This window comes from Chelon labrosus (genome assembly GCF_963514085.1).
Source record: "Chelon labrosus genome assembly, chromosome: 20".
In the NCBI taxonomy this organism is placed as follows: domain Eukaryota; kingdom Metazoa; phylum Chordata; class Actinopteri; order Mugiliformes; family Mugilidae; genus Chelon; species Chelon labrosus.
Window position 1 is genome coordinate 3,772,312 of NC_140353.1, and position 19,023 is coordinate 3,791,334.

General features: G+C 40.8%; 2 protein-coding genes across 2 annotated transcripts; both read right to left on the reverse strand.

Annotated features, from left to right (window-relative positions):
• Positions 1 to 1,754: 1,754 nt before the first annotated feature.
• On the reverse strand, positions 1,755 to 5,864 carry LOC311505176 (putative N-acetyltransferase CML1). The gene is made up of 2 exons (XM_084568596.1): positions 5,612 to 5,864; positions 1,755 to 3,112 (listed from the first exon to the last, which is right to left on the reverse strand). Exon 2 carries the CDS (start codon positions 3,097 to 3,099, stop codon positions 2,428 to 2,430), a length of 672 nt encoding a protein of 223 aa, XP_084424722.1. The 5' UTR covers positions 3,100 to 3,112; positions 5,612 to 5,864; the 3' UTR covers positions 1,755 to 2,427.
• Positions 5,865 to 6,815: 951 nt separating this feature from the next.
• slc39a8 (solute carrier family 39 member 8) lies at positions 6,816 to 19,020 on the reverse strand. The gene is made up of 8 exons (XM_084568551.1): positions 18,395 to 19,020; positions 17,783 to 17,945; positions 13,472 to 13,641; positions 13,224 to 13,346; positions 11,256 to 11,420; positions 9,708 to 9,915; positions 8,295 to 8,479; positions 6,816 to 7,296 (listed from the first exon to the last, which is right to left on the reverse strand). Exons 1-8 carry the CDS (start codon positions 18,617 to 18,619, stop codon positions 7,150 to 7,152), a joined length of 1,386 nt encoding a protein of 461 aa, XP_084424677.1. The 5' UTR covers positions 18,620 to 19,020; the 3' UTR covers positions 6,816 to 7,149.
• Between the last annotated feature and the right edge of the window lie 3 nt (positions 19,021 to 19,023).

Here is a 19,023-nt window from a genome sequence, read left to right on the forward strand (position 1 = left end):
CAACAAATAGCTCGTCGGCCGACCGCACTGCATGCCTGCTGATGATGTTCAGGTTCACTATGTAATGCATACCAAACAAAAAGTAGGTCATCTACAGGAAATATGTGCAGAGCATGCTGTTTTAGTAAAATTAGCATCAAATTACACACAAATCACAAAGAAAACATCCTTAAAGTGTGAATTATAAATGCTCTAAACATGGAAATAATAAGATTGTAATTTGGTGCCATCTAGTGTGTTCAAAGCTCCAAACACATCCTGCTGTAAAAAGACATTTTAATGAATACAAAGATTATCAATAGCTTTTAATCTGCTTTAGGCTGAAATAAATACATATTTTTTACCTCTTATTTCAGCTGGAAATAGTAATAAATCACAGCATGGGTGTGGCTGCAGCCTGCCATGACATTTCTCCAACGACAGATTAACTAAATTGGATGAAGATTTGAAGAGAAACAATCGGGATTTAGGAGATTAACGTAATTTTAACGAGAATAAAACTCAATCATCCAATTAGGGTTTGATATCCAGCCTCCACGCCGCCTTTATAATCACCAACCAAAGCTCAATGAATATTTTTGATGCTCTTGACTTTATTATTAATCGTTTTAATGTGAATATATTGCCTTTTAAGGGTTTTAAATGGCATTAAAGCCTTGTTTTTAACGCTGGTGTTTGGTGTTTATTAGCTGTCAGTGAGACACTCCCTCCCCAACTGCTAGCAAGAGTAGCCGTTAGCCTCGATTGGCTTAATCAATAGTTTTAAAACAAAATCAATTTAACGAGTTAATTTAAACAAAATACACACTTAAACATTTAAATATATATGTCCGTGTGTATTCTGAGTTCACACCGTATCGTGTGGAGGACATGTGAGCGCTAAATCTTACCTGAATGTGTCAAAAAATATCCGGCTAACGGTTCGGCTTCGACCCTGACAGGCTACATCCATCCATGGAGGTCTGACCGGGCACATCCGAGCTGAGGTGGCCGAGCTGGTGCCTGACTGAGTCCGCCTGGCGCACACCGAGGAGCCCCGGTGACATTTAAAATGAACAGTGTTTAAACTGAATCAGACAATACTGTGTATATAAATATAAGGAAAAAAATAATATATATTTTGTTAAAAAAATTGTATTATTATTAGTTAATTTAATTACATATTGTATTGTTAATAATTAATAATAATTACTTGAATAAATATTAATTTAATTTTTTTAATTGCTCATTTTTATTAGATATTTTACCATTTTTATTTTATTTTATTTTCCTGAGTAGCTATATTTCTTCTAGTAAATTAATCATGAAGGCAAACTGGTAAAAAAAAATAATAATTATTATTATTTCCATTTTAAAATATATTTCCATTTGTCCAGGTTACATCCTGTAAAGCAGAAATTTAAATATTCACAAAAATAAAATAAAATAAAAAATCATTCAAGTAGATCATATTTGTTTTGTGTGTTTATATGGAGGTTTGGTCACTTAAGTATTAGTTTAAAGTCTTAAGTTCTTTTCACTTAGCTGCAACTTTTTTAGACAATAAAGTTTAAACCATCACATCTCTAATGGGATAAAAGACAACAATCTGACAAAGACACGGGTTGAGGATCAGAGGATATATGCAAAACAAATCCCAGATCTGTGCCTTAGTTTTGTCCTTGAATATCACCATCAGTCTACTACACCCTGCAGCTACGACCTTTCTCGGGCTCTCATTTGAGACTTTTTACTTTTTAGGCCTACAGTAGCAGAATTAAACAACATTCAGGTGATAAAAACCAGAAAGTAGTTCTCCTACCACATCACAACGTTTGCTCAGAGATCTGAAAACTAGTCATTTGTACTGATGAGCATAAACCAGAGGAGTAGAAATTAAAGGTAAAGTGTAATTGTACTCTCTTAACATGTTTAAGACTGACTGCAGGAAAATACCACTGCACTTGTACTTTCTTTCTCCCCGTTTCCAGTGTTTATACCCCAGGGAGTGCTAATCTGATCCAACTGTTTTCCTTTCCCCAAATTTAAAGTCTGCAAACCCAGGTATCTCACTGCAATTATTGTCATCTACAGAAACATGACACCAGGAATTACCCCGTCCCTAAAACCTGAGCCACTCATTCCTTCTGAATGACAGTTCTCTTTTACTAATCGGGTGTTTTAGATGAGCACATCCCTGAATAAGAGTGACAACAAAATAATAATCTGACATTACAAATTTATTTAAAGTATCATGTAGTAATTTAAAAAAATGTGTTTTGTAACTAGAGGAAACAGACATGGAGCCTACTGCTAGTGCGTCCAGTAAACAGCTACCCATGTGGGTACTCTGTGTCTGCCTTAACTGAAATGTATGCTGGGAAAACAAAAGCACGTAGGCTCGATGGAATGGACGGCAGTGTGGCCCTGACAGCGCACGTGTCAGTTTCAGTCCTTCTTTCTGTGTAGGTCAAGTCTGTACTCAAACAGCTTGAAGTTTGTGATTTTAGCAGCGGGGTCAGGAGCCAAAAACTCTCTCATCTTCTCAAAGCCCATGTGCTCGTACAGCTTCTGAGCGTCCGTCTGCACCACAGAGGTGTACAGGACGACAGCAGCGTAACCCCTGTCTCGAGTAAAATCAGCCACTGTCCGACACAGAGTCTTAGCGATGCCCATCCCACGGTAGTTGCGGCTTACTGACATGCGCTTCAGCTCCAAGCACTCAGGCGCATTCTCAGCGGGGAGACAAGCCACTGTGCCGACCACCCGACCACTGTCATTTTCAGCCACCCAAAAACACGAGTCCTCCCCCTTCAGGTAGGTGCTGCTGATGTCGTTGAGGTCCTTCTTCAGGGACGTGTCGATGTATTGGCTGAACATGTAGCCGACCATCTGCCGGATTCCGGCCAGGAGGAGGGTGACGGCCAGGACGGGCAGCAGGAAGGACTTGGAGCTGGCCATGAGGGCGCAGAAGACGCACATGAGAAACATCTGCGTTGGCGGTTGCTTCAGGATGTGCGTGAAGGAGGAAGGCACATGCTCGCTCATGCCCAAGGTAAATATCTCCTTCACAGCCTCTGCATCTGCATCCCGGTACTTCCGGATCTGAATGTTGGTCATGGCTGAGCTCTGCCTGTCAAAAGAATGAGCATGAGAGGTTGAAATCTAAGAGTACTCACATTAACACACATTCCTTTAAATGCCACTAATTTTTTTTGATGCACAATTAAAGCACAACTGACACTTGGTCTGACTTGTAGTCTGGGAAATCAGAAAGCAATGCGTCAGAAACAAACTTCCTCAAGCAGAAACGGGTAATGAAACCAGTCTGTTAACCGTCTAGGTCAACGTCAAATCTCTGCCAGATGTCTATTTATAAGAAAGTCATCTGTCCTGTCTTTGTTGTGAAATGTCATTGTGAATTACACTGAATTAAAATGCTTTATTGTTATTGTGCATCAGTACAACAAAATGAGATGGGCCACATCTGAACTGTGCAAAGATAAAAAAACATAAAAGATACCCATTCACACAGCCACCCATATCCACAATCAAACAAACACGGGGGAAACAAATAGTAATAAATGTGATTCAAAAATAATAACTTCTTTGTTGTTTAAAATACAAGATGTTGCACATGATTATAAATTAGCAGCTTTCACAGAGGGGGGTTAAAGATGCTTTTCGGGCTCCCGTATCTCCTCCCAATGTCCTCCAGAGACGCCAAAAGACATCTAATGATATTCTCAGCAGGTCTAATCATTCTCTGAAGTGCCTTCTTCAGTTTCCCCAAGAGTACGTCGAGTCTCAAACACCACTCGATGGACAAGCACACAGCTTCATACAGAGAGCCTTTGTCCCCTTTAGTAAAGGTAAACTATGCTGAATAGTTTGCAATGTAGAGGCTGTTATATTTTTGACAACGCAGTAAATTAATGTTATTCTGTAGACTGTATTTGTCATTGTTTCACTTTTTTTTTTTTCACAACATGTGTCTACTTCCATGTTGATTATTAGTATTAAAAACTTGAAAAACATCCCTTTAAGACATACGTGTCAAACATACGGCCCGGGGGCCAAAACCAGCCTGCCAGAGGGTTTAATCTGGCCCGCGAATTGCAAAAATTACATTGAAGACATTAACTGCAATTTTTCCAATAAAAGTAACTGCTATTTCTAGGGTTCACACAGATTTACTAAGAGTTGTGGACATAACACAACACTGAGACCTAGAACTAAACAGAAACTGCATTTATTTTTCTTAAGAAATGTCCAGTCATTAAATGTAAACATTTTCATAATGTTCTTCTTTGCACTAAAACAAAGGGAAACATTTGGAGTTGTCGTTATTTACAGGTAAATACGCTATCGTGTTATTGGTCTGGCCCCCTTGACGTCAAACTGGACTGTATGTGGCCCCTGAACTAAAATGAGTTTGACACCCCTGCTGTAATTAACTGCAAGTTAACTGTGAAAAATCATATGATAACTGGTGAATAAATATTCTTAATACTTGACATCCCTGTAAATAGTCAACTGTTAACTGTGTGATTACTTCTGGCGTCAGTTATCTGCCCGATTGACGAGATGACGAGTTAGATGATAATGCCCTCCGTCATTGTCTGACAATTTGTATTACCTAGCTGGTGTGAATCCTTATCTTCATGTTTCCAATTGGATGCCAACACATCATCCGTTTGCTGCCTCGGCCTTGCTTGCTAGTATAAGAATCTGAGTTCACTGTTTGTCCCTTAGAGCTGAGGTGGACTCATGCACTTATGATGCGACGACAAAGCTTCTGTTCTCCTCGTATACGGGCCTAAATAAACTCCTTCAGGCATAAGACATACAGGACTCTGGTACTTCTTCTTCTTCTTCATCGGCATCACCGCAAATTCCTCCCTAACATCAACGATTAATCTGACTGGCAACAAATTAACCAAGAGACCCATTTTTATTATGCTAAATTGAATCCTTTGGGTTTTGGGGCATAGCTTGACGGATATAATCATATTTGAGAGTTTAAATTATATATATTTAACACCTATATTTTCTTTAAACGACACATGACTTGGATCAGCCAGCTGAAAACATTTTTAGAGGTCAAAATATGGTGACACACCCATTTCTAACCCTCTAAACTTCAGCTGCTAATTGCTGATACCTGCATATCTGTCTTTTAGGCAGAACAGCAATTAATGAAGCGATCAGGTGCTAGTTTTTTTTTTAGCTGCTGCCTCATTCTGCTACTTATAAAAATGCTGTTAATATCTCATGGCTGCAGGTTGAATTTAGATCAACAATAAAAATAACCTCTGATCACAATGACCCTCAGACTCACAGCCACATCAATGCAGGTCACATGACAGTCAGTGTGCATTGATAAAAAGTCAAGTTTGGTATATTTCCCAGCCGTGAGAGCTACCTGAGCGCGTTATTACCCAATAATGAACAAGCTATGATGATAATAAACGCGTCCTTTAAGAAACTCTGAGCAGACGAGTCGGATTAGCTAACAGCAGCTAGCATGCTAACCCAACAAAGATGCCGAGGAATTGGCGGCAGTTTGCTCCTTGAGATTCTCCGGCGGAATAATAATAATAATAATATTAAGTAAATTAACTAGACTTACTTGTGTTTATAGTAGCACTTGAGAGTGGAGCCCTGGGAAAGTTTCCTGAAGTCAAATTCAGTTCATGTCACTTGTCTGGTTGCTACTTCCTCAGCTCGACTCCGCTGCATTCAGGGACACTCGGGAAAAAAAGACCTAAGCGAAAACAGCCAGTGCTCGTATTTTGGTGTCGATATAGAACAGTATGTAGCTGTAGCTAATGAATAATTGTTGGAACACATTATTTAGAAATCGAATATCCATCACGTATTAGAGACAGATCATTATATAAACCTTTTTTTTGTCTTTACCGTGACTGTAAACAATTCAGAGTTGTACGATGCGCCGGGAACGCAGCATTCCCGATTAATGCGGTCATTCCGGTACTTTTCGACCAGTCATGTGAAAACTGCATATTGGTCAGTCATACGAACATCGTGACGATGTGTGATATATTCTCAAGAATACAATACGGAAGCACTTGTATTTTACGACACTTCTTTGTAATACATGTGGAATTGCAGAAGTAAAGCCTTAGTTGTTCTGCTAATTCAGATTTTATGTATAAAACATTTAACAACTCAGTAAAGTTGTAAATTGCTTGTAAAACTTATTTGACTTGAGTATTTTCACACTGACATATTACAAAATTTATGATCTGATATGCACTTATCCCAATTATATATTTAACATTTCACTGCTGACCCATAAACCAGTCAAACTGTACAGTAGCAGCAATAATTTATTATCTTATCAAGTAAGATTTGTAAAAGCATGTGCAATATTTAGTGGTGATGGAAATAAAATCTAACAGAAATCAAAATTGGGGTGTCATTAAAAGACTTTCTGGAATTAACCTCAATTTACTTGTTTGTTTGTTTGTCTGTTTGTTTACAACAAATGCACTTACAGTGTTAGGTTTTACAAAGATTGGTCTTTAAGACGTATAATCACGGGACAATTTGCATTAATAATAATTATGTTTTTTTAGTGTTAACAGAGCTTAATGTTCTGCAAATACTCCCTGAAGAAATAAAAATGCTAAAAAGTAGATTATATAAAAGTTATTTGACAAACTGTGCTGTTAAGTGTAAGACTTCTTCAAAGTTCATGTGACTTTCTTTATATTTTCACCTGCAGGAGAACAATGGAAACATGAATCTTTGGCTTCATCAAATTTTTTACATCCCGTACGTACATGTAGACAATAAAACTAGAGCTAAACAACCTGAAAGAGGTCAGAGAGGTCAAACACTGCTGCCCTGAAAGGTCAAACGCAGCGTCTGTTAGTTCAGCACCAATGACAGCAGGTGAAGACTAAAAAAATAATTTATTGTCTCCTTGAAATAAAAGTGACTAGATTTCATACATGGTGATTGTACAGATTTTTTCCCTTTTTCTTTATGGAGTGAACATTTCACTAAACTGATAGTCCAAAGGTATAAACGCCTCCATCTTCCTTTTAAACATTTGGTTCTGTTTGTACAAAACATTCACTTCGTCCGGGAGCAGGAACGGAAGCAGCTCGTGACTATTTGTTTTTTCCTTCCTCGTCTCCTCTAGCCCAGGTTGATCTCTCCGGCGAACATGGTGATCAGTAGTATGATGGCGAACCCCGTGAGCAGCCCTGCGTTCTGGATCAGGAAGAAGACGATCTTGGTGGACGTTCGCCGCTGTTCCCTTGCTATGTTGTCCATCTCTGGAAACTGAAATGAGACACATCATAAAGGGAATTAATATCACATAAACGTGAAGCGTGAATGTGGTGGTTTGTGCAGACACAGTTATTATATTGGTAACCAGGCAGTGAAACTCCCTCAGACTGCTCATGATGAGAAAACCAGGGGAGTACTTTGTGTGTAAAATGGTTGCTTCGCTTGACGGGAGTAAAACAACTCAAGTCTTATCAGAAACAAATATTTTTCTCATTATCAGCAAATTCCACGAAAAGACCAAAATCAACAATGACCTTATCTTACTGATAGAACAGGCAAGGGACATAAACATATGTCTCTTCTTCTAGTACAGTTTATTTCATAAGATATTTTCTTTACACTACTGCTTTTAAATAACGCGTATTACACATTTGACCTGATTTCAGAACCTGCACTTTTTGTTTTTCACCACAGGAGGGCAGCACAACAAGATGTAAACACACCACTCACATGCAGCGGCACTTGTTGCAGATGACAAATTACAAATAAACAGATACGAAACAATATTATTATTGATGTGGAGTCCCGAAGACAGTATTCTCCTTCTTTAAGTTTCTTTAAGTATCTGTCTCTGCACCAAATCTATCTTTGTGCTAAACGGGAACTGTAGAGTCACCAGAGCTTTTATTTTGAAATCTACCACTTCCTGTCTCTGATGGAAGAAATCAAAACATTACAATTGTGGTTTGTAAAACTAAGACAACAAGCTGAGAGACACTAAAATGCAACTCACATGTAGCCACCAAAAGATTGATTTGTACAGTTTTATGTCCCTCTGTGTCTCCCCTGGATTTGCAGTGGCAGTGCAAGTGTGTCTTTTTTAATAAAACAAACCCATTCTCTAGTTTATGTTGCGACCCTCCAGCCTCAAATATTTATACTTCATTACGAACCAAAATGTTTGAAGGTGAAAGCCCCAAATATCATAATATAGCAGGGAAAGTGTTATAAGATGGACACTTTCAGACACCTTCAGTCTTCAGACTCACCATGTCTGCCAGCGCGATGTACAGGAACATTCCCCCCGCGATGGCAAAGATGGCGTTGGGGGCAAAGTTGCTCCCGACCAGGATGCCGAAGGCGAGGCCGACGTAACACGACACGGCCGACAGCAGGTTGAAGAAAATGGCTTGAGGGACGCTCATGCCAGCGTTCAGCAGGATAACAAAGTCACCTGTAGAGCGAGGAAAACACAACATTAATACAAGCAGACTGAACATTATAATAGTGTTTTAATATGGTTTGCAACACAGTTTAGGATTAAGTTTCGATTTAGAGACACTATAGCGATTTCAGAGTCTCTGCAGGTTCAGCAACATCAGAGTGGCACAAATTGGAGGTAGGAATCATCACCATCTCAGATCTGGAAAGGAGAATCAGCTGCTGTCTCAGGAGATGGTTAGGACTGCCAAGGAGCTTCAGCAACATCGCCCTCTATGGGAACACCAGCAAGCACTCCCTCTGAAATCCATCGAGGAGGAGTTCTTGCGTGTAAGGGAGGTGCTGCAACTCCGTGAGTCATCAGACCCCAAAGTTTCTGGGGCAGGGGAAGCAGTCAAGACCAGGAAGTAGGAAGTGGAGAGCAGAGGCTGCAGTGGAACAGGCAGAGTCACGGCTATGCCATGGAATCCTAGTGGGAACGGAGGCCAGAGCAAGGACTGGGCTAGGAACCATCACACTTCCCTGTTTTGACAAAGCTTGGGGGAAGGAGCAGAGGCAGCGAGTCCAGAACGAGGTGAGGGCAGAAGTCGAAGAAGAGAGGTCCGGCAGAGCAGTGGGAATGAGACAGCAAGGGGTCTGGACAAGATGGGAACAAGTTGCAGAAAGAAAGATCACGTGGGCTGATTCATCGCAGGCAGAGCCGCACCGCATCACATTCCTAGTTCAAACTGTCTATGCCGTCTTTCCCAGTCCATCCTTGTCAGCGACTGCCACAGGAAAGACTGGAAAGATATAGGTGCTTGCCAGTGGAGGTTGGGTGCAGAAGCTTTGCAGGACAGGCTCTCTGCAAAGCTTACACTGCACTCACAGGTGAGAGGAGGAGGAGAGACATTTATAACAGCACAGAGGCGGCAGAGAAAGCCTCTAAGTGGCTCTGGGTAAAGAGGGCACTGCTAGGGCACAAGCTGAAGCTTGATCAACCTCAGCTGGGTCGCCTGAGCGAGGGCGTCTGATGTTCGAAAGACCCAAAACACCCAATGACCTCAGGTAACATCACTGTTGATGTTGACAAAGTTTAATGACCCCTTTAGTTTCAATGTATTTACATGTATTTATATTTTAAGAGTTTCCCCGAGGGTGTAAAATAAAAATGCATGTTGTGTCTTTTTTGAGCAGCATGTAATGTTTTAGACGGGAACTGAAAAAGGGTTAAACAATGACCTCCTTCGGCCGTCTCTCACCCAGCTCATGAGGGAACTCCTCACACACGATGGCGGTGGACGTGCTGAACCCCGTCAGTATCGACACCGTGAACGAAGCCCCAATGGCCAGACCGTCGATGAAGTTGTGCAGCGCGTCGCTCAGCGTGATCATCCACGCCACCGTCTTGATGCTGCTGATTCGCTTCCCCCGCAGCCAGTGGCACATCACGCCGGACACCTGGACGTCCTGGAGGAGTGACGGGACAGGATAAAGACACACGGCTGTGACACATGGATTCAGTGTTTAAAACCCGAAGCTCAAATTATCCAGGAGATAAAACACAAGCTTGAACACATTTTTGTTGTGTTAATATTACAAATTAGAGATAAATAAATGCTTAAATGTTTAATGTGAACATCAATGGAGGGGGTAAAGCTCTGTTAAAGCTCACTGCTCTGTTCAAAGATCAGATTTCCATTTTAAATACAGCCCTGCAGCTCCGAGGCTGGACTTCAAACGGGACCTGTCAACGCTCTCTGGTTAAGAAACTGTGGCTTTATCAACGTAGCTGCACTGCAGTTCATACATTCATAAACAACACTACAGAACTGAAACTTTGACTTTGACTATACAGCTGGATTTAGATGGAATCTCCCCCCCTTATTGCAGGCAATATCTGATAAAACATTTCATTAAAAACTTGCTCCGGTCCCAGACAGAGTCGTCCTCTGAAAGACAGCAAGTGTCAACAGAAAATTTAAAAGCAATCCCTGCAAAGGTCGGACGAAAAATTAACTACTTAAGGCTTTAAATCAACAACGTGTGTCAGTCTGAGGTTAACAAAATGTAACCGATGCAGCTGATCAACAACAGGAAATATTTCCTCTAAGTGGATGCAACACAACTCTTCAATTACAGATATAATGGCACATGTGTTGTTAAAAGGAAATCAGAGAACAGGCGGACACAAACAGAGCCTTTGGGACTTGGTAAAAGACACTCTGCGGTGACAAGACGTCCCTTTTTTTTTTTTTTTTACGAGGCCCAAGACAGGACAAGGAGCCTTTGTGCTCAAGACGGACAATTCCAGCATTTACAAAGAGGGGAAGGATCTGCGGCCCACGGCTTTAGCCTGACTGCTTGATCGTCAGCACGTCTGTTTGTTCAGTAGTTTGATCCAGATTCTTCCACGTGACACAGGAGATGCCGCTGTTAAAGATTAACTGCGGCTCTAATCGTGGCGCGTCACTGATAGTAGTGGCCTCAATAAATTACTTTTTAGGGTCCATGATGAATTCCTGTCACATGATCGGTGATAGAGGAATGTGTTGGACAGCAAATCTCTATCAAGCACCGGGTTTCTGCAGATTAGATTTCAGGGAGGACTCACTGTTTTTATGAGCTTATCTTAAAGCTGTGCCACTCGTTAGATAAAATATCACTGAGTACAAGGTTGATTGCTCTGTGGGTTAATATGACATACTGTGGCAGCAGTGATTAGGGTCAAGAGACGTTGCTACCTGCAGAGATTAATTCAGCACGTACGCATTTACGCTGATACGGATGCGTCGAGTGTGAAGCGGTACCTGAGAAATGTTAGCGCACTGAGGTTCTGGGTTCGGGGTGCTCTTGTCGGTGGAGATGGTGGTGATGTTGGTCAAAACTATAGAGTCCTTCTTCTCCAGGATGTCCCCGTTGTGGAGGGAGTTTTCTTGTGGGGAATCTGCAGGATTGAAGTGGCTGTGGCCATGCTACAAAAATAAAAGAGATGAGAGAAAATGTAAGACACATTTCCACCGCAGGAAGCTGCATTTTACACCCACTGCATTCGAGCTCTTTGCAAACAAAGTGCACGTGATGCCCCGTTCACACCTTGCCAGATTTAAGTACACGTGTTCACACCTGGCATTAAAACACATCTCCAGTTGGCACATCTGATCTCAGTTTTGTGCTCTGTATGAAGATAAACACCAACATCATTTGGGGCGCAGTGGAAAATCATAACAGTGTCTGTCTCTAATGGATCTCTACTACTGTTGTTTCAGAACCAAGAACAGGGCTGTTTGTTGAAAGTTATTATTTACTGATCTCCGCCCTGACATGCTGTGATCTCTGGTAATAAAGGTAAATAAAAACACGGGTAAATATTGAGGAAATAACTTCACATGACTCATTAAACAAGCAACAAGATCACATCAATAATTAACCACACACCGACACTTTATTTACTATTTAGTCAGTAAACAACTACAAGGACAGGATGTTTTGAAAGGCTCTTATTACTAATGAACTGACATCACTTACTGTGCTTTTTTTACTTTTCTGGTGATCATTTATAACAGTGGTTGTGTGTGAGTAAGTGGTCTTTAATGCGACTCATTGTGTGTCCAAATAAATGAGGTCAAACGTGTCCCGGACCACCTCCAGATGTGGATCAGATCGGTGTTCACACCCGGACTTTAAGGTGGACACTTGTGATCGGTTTACCCAGGACACATGCTAACGCGAGGTCTGAACGGAGCCTCAGACGCTCTACATACAAATAGAAGTAAAGTATTACTACTGATGTAGCTTTTCCTATTGGAGAACGAGGAAAAGCTACTAAGACGGATGTCGCCTTTCTGGTCTTGGACAAGTTAGTATTTGTAAAATATTTGGAGCAGGCTACGCGGCTGCTGCTTTTACTTAAACGTATGAATTATTGTCTGTGTGACTATTTCTGAACTTAGCCTTAGTCCTGTTTTTTAGGGTAGCAAGCTAGCTAGCGCTGTTCATCAGTGTGCAACAACATGGGCTGCTGCATAATCAAACTGACCGACAACGCCTTTCTCTCAATTGCTCTCGCTAGATTAGATTAGTTTAGCGCTTATGCCCTTCTGCAATATTCTGATATCAATCAAAAAAGTATTTTTTTATTTCTTTCACTGCCAGAAGGGGAGACATAACTCAGCTCACTACAGCTTTTAACACCTCATAGTTTAACACAGAGCCTCTGGTAACTAAAAGAATGGATTTAGATTTAATGAGTCGACGGTAATTTGCCTCATTTAATTTTATTTCATCATGACCACAAAAAGAAATCCTCCTGAACGAACTGTACACTCATTTAGTACACTGTACAGTGTGAGTACTTTAATATTATAAGATGCTAAAGGTGGTGTTGCTAACCTATGCTATGCTAGCTTATGCTTAAGCAGGTATATTGCCATTTTAGTTTAGCATGTTAGCATTAAACACACAGGGCAGCTAAGTTAGCATTAGTTCTGCATCATGACCTGGTGCTGAGTCATTGGGATTCATCTTCTAAGGACCATGAATGTCTGTTCAAAATAAACCGGCACGACTCTGGAAGTAACTCTGTACTAACTGTACAATGTCAAATATGACATGTTATTACCTCTCCATGTTGTTAATGAATTATTTCGTACACTTCTAGAGTCCTTGATGCTAAGTTATCCGATACACCATATCTAGTAAACAGCAGTCATGTAATCAATCATATCACTCTGCAATGAAAGAAAACCATAAACTCAGTTACTGCGTTGTTGTCTTACCTCGTCGTCCAGACGGAGAGCCATTTTCAGTATCTTCTCCACGAAGAACAGGAGGTAAAACCCTCCAAATATTCCAACTGCGTTCGCCACATAGTTATCCGATTTAGGATCAAAACCCAGGGCCTACGGATCAACAAACACATGTTAACAGGTGTGTATTTGTATTTATGTCCTTTACACAACCACTAAAAGATATTTAAAACGTGAATTTGTGGCTCAATTTTACCCACGCCACACGTCTTACAAACCTCTGGTATGAGCTGAAGTACAGCATTGGAGAAGAGCGTCCCGATGGCTAGGCCGATGAAGTAGGTCAGCACTTTGGGGAAATAAGGCTTCTTGGTGAAAGGGATCAGCAGGAGACCGAGCAGAGACGCCAGGTTGATGACAGTGACGGCCAGAAAGCCATAGCCCCACACTGTCAGGGGCAGAAATAATCAGACTTAACAGCGTCGTGTAGAAGTTTCTCCTCGTGTTTTAGTGCAAATGGAAAACACCGCCGCTCATGTGAGACACCAAGCAACACATTTAAATATAGTCCCTAGTATATTGTGTTATGTATGATTTAAACTGAACCTCGCACACACCTTGCAACCACGTGACATCATACACTGATCATCCATAACATTATGACCACCTTCCTGACAATGTTGTGCCTCCAAAACAGTTGTGACTCATCAGAGAATGGACATGGGCCTTCTGAGGGTGTCCTGTGGTGTCTGGCAACAGGATGTTGTTAGTGGGTGGGGGGGGGGGGGGGGGGGGGGGGGGGGTTGAGGGGAGGGGCCTCAGTGGATCATCCCAGATACTTGATCAGTTTGGGATCTAGTGAATTAGGAGGCCAGGTCAACACCTTGTGCTGTTCTTCATGTTGTTGTTTTTTTAGCTGTTCCTAAACTGTTTTTGTGTGTGTGTCTGTGTCAGGCTGCATCCTGCTGGGGATGGCTGCTGCCATCAAGGAGTGTCATTGCTATGGGGTGGGGGTGCCTGGTCTGGTCTAGGTGGGTGCTACATGTCTAAGTAACATCCACACCAATGAATGCCAGGTCCAGAAGTTTCCCAGCAGAACACTGAATTATCACAAGATGATCAATGTTATTCACTTCTCCTGTCAGTGGTCATAATGTTGTGGCTAATCTTGTTGTTTTCACTAAGCAGTATTCAAAAGTGCATCTTTGCTAAGTTGAAACCCTAAATTGTTAAATCAGCCAAAGTTTTCCTGCAAGAACTAAACGGCTTCAACTAGATATAACATCATTAGAACCGATCTCCAGCCTCTTAAAACACTATCTAGAGTTTGGTGTATTTCTTTTAGAGCATACTGACAGAATATTACACTATTTATTTGCCTAAGAGGAGAAGTGTTCGGGGCGGGCGGAGGAAACAGCATGGATGGTGAACAACAGTCACAGTCGGCTGTTAAGCGTGTCAACAGCTCTGACGGTATATCTGAGAAGTCTCTGTGAGTCAGACAAGGAGAGACAACGGAGACGACTCAGGAAATACCTAAAATAATCAGCCTCAAAAAATAAAGCCAACCGGACTGAACACGAAGCAGCTGAACTTCAACACAGTGACCCTTCCACTTTGTTAGACGGGTACACCTGTGCATTTTTCTGCACAGTAAGTAGTGATACAGCTCATGATTGCTTCCTGAGTTCAAATTTCCTGTTAAGGAAGTAATCATAAAGATAATGGTAATCATAAAGCATAGAGGGATTAATTAGTAATCACTCAGTAATACGGAGGCTGCACAAAAACAGGAACTAGTAAAGAGGTAATGAAGTTATATTGGGATCAGGGTCAACCAGGACGGACACATGAAAAAAAAAGTGTGATCGGTTTATGCATAATCATAAACTGAAAATCACCGGATCAGCGAAAAGGACAAAAGAGATCAAATGTTGAAGTCACAACAGACTGATGTGCTGCTTAATAGAGATGCCATAATAAATAATTAACTGATTAGTTGCTTTCTTTTTGTGTTCGATCATTGCTGTGTAAGTGGTTTTTGTTTTATTATTGCCATCGTCTGGATTGTTGGTCTACTTTACGGTTTGTCTGTGCACACAGCAGCTACTGCATCTCCATCCCGGAAGAGAGGCCCATCCTCGGTTTTTAGAAAGTACTTGATTATTATATATCCTTTATTTGAAGTGCAGGCCTCACAGTGGAGCTTGGCGACTTTGGGTGATGCATTTTACCCACTCCACCTCTAACAGACCTCTGGTACAAGCTGAAGCTGCATTCACTCCACCTTTGCACATGTCTTTCTACAAGTCCTAACACACTTCTGCTCCTTTGTTGTTCCATGCGCAAATCAGGTGTCAAAAAATAGAAGGATTGACTCTTCATGCAGATCTTTTAATTTGTAAATATTCATTCATTCATCTTCTGTAACTGCTTGTCCCAGCTGTCATTGGGCGAGAGGTGGGGTACACCCTGGACAGGTTGCCAGTCTTTTGCAGGAGCTAACACCGAGAGCTCGCATAGCTTGCACACCTACGGCCAATTTAGAATCACCAATGAACCTAACCAGCATGTCTTTGGACGGTGGGAGGAAGCTGGAGTACCTGGAGAGAACCCACGCAGACACAGGGAGAACATGCAAACTCCACACAGAAAGAAAGGCCCCAGGAATCGAACCCAGAACCTTCTTGCTGTGAGGCATCAGTGCAAACCGCCACGCCACTAACCTCGCCCCAATTTGTAAATACATGCTTTATGAAAGAAATCATGTTTAATGAGAAGAGTTGAAGATAAACTATTTTTTTTAATTAATTTCTGAAGCAAAAATGACAAATATTTGCTATTTTATCTTTGTCGTAGTAGAATATAAATTATCAAGCGTCGATCTTTTAGGTTCCAGACTTGACAGATGGATAAAAGGCCAAAACTCTATGGGTATAACCCATCAGAAACTTGCTTGACTTGTTTCTGCGGTTATGGTATATCCAAAAAGCGTTTAAAAAAAGGCAACTGGACTTGTAGAACTCTACAAGATGTTCCTATTTAAACCCTGAATCCCCACCAGCCTTCTAGAGCTGAAGACTTGGATGAAACATCTTAAAGAAACTCAAGTCCGAACAAACAACCATTCACATGCACACCTACCTACCTACAGCTAACTTAGAATCACCAGTTGACCTGACAGGCGTGTCTTTGAGCTGTTAGACCCAGAGAAAACCCCACACAGGTACATGTGATGCAAGAAAGATGCAAAGAAAGGTGGCAGGCTCAAACCCGAAACCTTCTCGCCATTATGTTGAGACTTTGGGAGATGTTGAACAAACATTTTTCACTATTTTCAGATGCTTTATGGACAAATTAATCAGCCAGTTACTCAATAATGAAGATAATCATAAGTTGCAGTCCTTGAATTTGAACTTAAGACATAAAAAAAAACTGCAATTACAATGCCAGTTTATTAGGTACACCTAGCAGAAACTTTAATGAAGATTAAAATGTTAACTCTTTACAGAAGCTGTTTCAGAGCGGTGTTTATTCATCTGTGTGATTATTTTAGACGATGCAGTAGCGTGTCTGTTGTCTGACCTACACCCATTGATATAAATGAGAAGCGTCAAAATAACAAAAAAGTGAGTCATCTGTTCTGGAAGTGATATCTAAATATTTATTAACATGACATACTGTACTGACTCATATTAGATTGGGGAGCAGAGAGTTCACGGTGAAGTAATGATATCTTTGTACTGTTATTTATGACTGCAGTAGTGATAAATAAAGCTTAAATAGATAAATAATAAGATAATAAACTAACAGCTAGTGGTGATAGTTTTTCTTTGTAATGTTTTTTTCTTTTTTTCGGGGTGGGGGGGTTGCATTAGAAGACAGATTGCTGTGATAAGAGTCAGTAAAAGAAGGAGTTGGAGGATGGACCTTCAACTTCATGTGCCAGTTCATTAGGTACACTAGTAAATATAAATGCATTCTAATTAAACTGTCCTGCACTAAATCTCAGCTTCGTGACGGCCCTGGTGTTCAGGATTCGTTTAAAAAGAACCGAGAGGGCCGTGGATTCAACTGTGTTTTCATTTCGAAGGCTGTGTTGTGCTGCAATGATGCATGTTTCTATTATTTTGACAACCCCATTGCAGTCTGTGGGCCAGAAACACAAACTACATCCTCTAAAATGATCATACAGTTGAATTACCACCTTTCTGACGTGGTTTCAACATAAACTGAACATTATAAAAGTCATTAAGCTAAGATTTACTACAGGTTTGTTATATTAGAATGTGTTTATCTTATCACTAGTGTGCCTAATGATCTGTCTAGTGAGTGTATATGCAAAATAGTGTAATCTATCCTTATTTTATAGAGTCTATAGGCAAGAAAACCTAACAACTCCAGCTTTAAAGAGCACGCGCTATTCATGGGACTGTAAAAAAAATCTCTAACATTTGTGTCACAGCGGATGAAAGCGCTGCCAGACCCAATTCCAACCAACAAACCCCCTTGAACTATCACTTATTTGAGTTGTGGGGGTCTTGACAAATAAACCAGCTTTTTTTTTTTTCCGGGATGAAGCAACTCACCAGAGTAGTCCTGAGTCGGCAGAGTCTCGATGGCGGTGTAGGGGCAGGAGGGCAGCAGCACCTGGGTCAACACAGCGGGGCAGATCCTCCCCAGATGTCCCACAGTCAGCTCACTGACATGGCTGAACCCGAAGTGGGACAGGATATTCTCTGCGGAGGGACACTGAGGAGACAGAAGGACATTTTATTGTTTAATGTTCCAGTATTTTTATCCTTACACCTTTTCTGTAGCAGATTCTGTTGCATTTGTCCCAAAAAAAAATAAAAAAATACATTATTCATAAAGTTTTATCCGTATTCTTAGAGATAGGGATGAATCAGCAACAAATTATAGAAGAGTTGAAAGAAACTGTATTAAATTCAGCAATAGTTATGTAAATTTAGCATTATTAGATTACTTATTTCAAGTTGGTTGGTCAGATTTTTAATATATAAGTCATATGTGCGATTACTAGACATTTAAAGTATTTATTACCATAAATATTTAAGAAAAATAAATTAATAAGCAGAAAATTAAAAAAAGTAACCAAAAAACATTTAAATTGGGAACATTATACACAATATGAGAAATACATGTAATAGTGTAAAATAGTAAATAGTTCATATACGTACCTCTTTGTTTTCCAGTGGATTTTTCTCGGTTATTAAATCAGATCTTCTGGCTGAGATCAGCAGCAGTAAATCTTTCAGATTCCCTGTTGTGATGGTTTCATTTTCACCATAATAACGTAAAATATTCTCCAAAAACTCCAGCCCATCCCGGTCGGTCACATTTGCACCCTGGCATGTCGCGATAAAAGCCAAAACGCACGTAATGAAACATCTTGGGTAGAACATGTCTACTTTAAAAGTCTGCAGGTTCCTCTTTGGTGAATGACTTCGTCTATTCTCCTGAGAGCATTTTAACTCGATTAACACGATGTCCGTGGAGTTTGTGCGCAGCTCAGGGTCAGATGCATGTCCTGCAGAGTCGAAGGAGAATATCAGCTTTTATCTTTTAAGGTTTTTTCTTTTTTTACAGCCCTTATTTAACTGTTTAGAGGTACCAGTGTTGCTGCTGCTGCTGCAGACCTCTGGCTGATCAATCAGGACTATGTGAGGTAGATCAGGTTCAAAGATCAGCCATGCAGGCAAAAGAGAAAAAAATGGAGGTGACCGGCCGCGTGCATTCAGTCTTTGAATGCTTTCTTTTGTGACTGACTTTCTCACTTGGTATGCAGCGTACTCACACAAACACACGC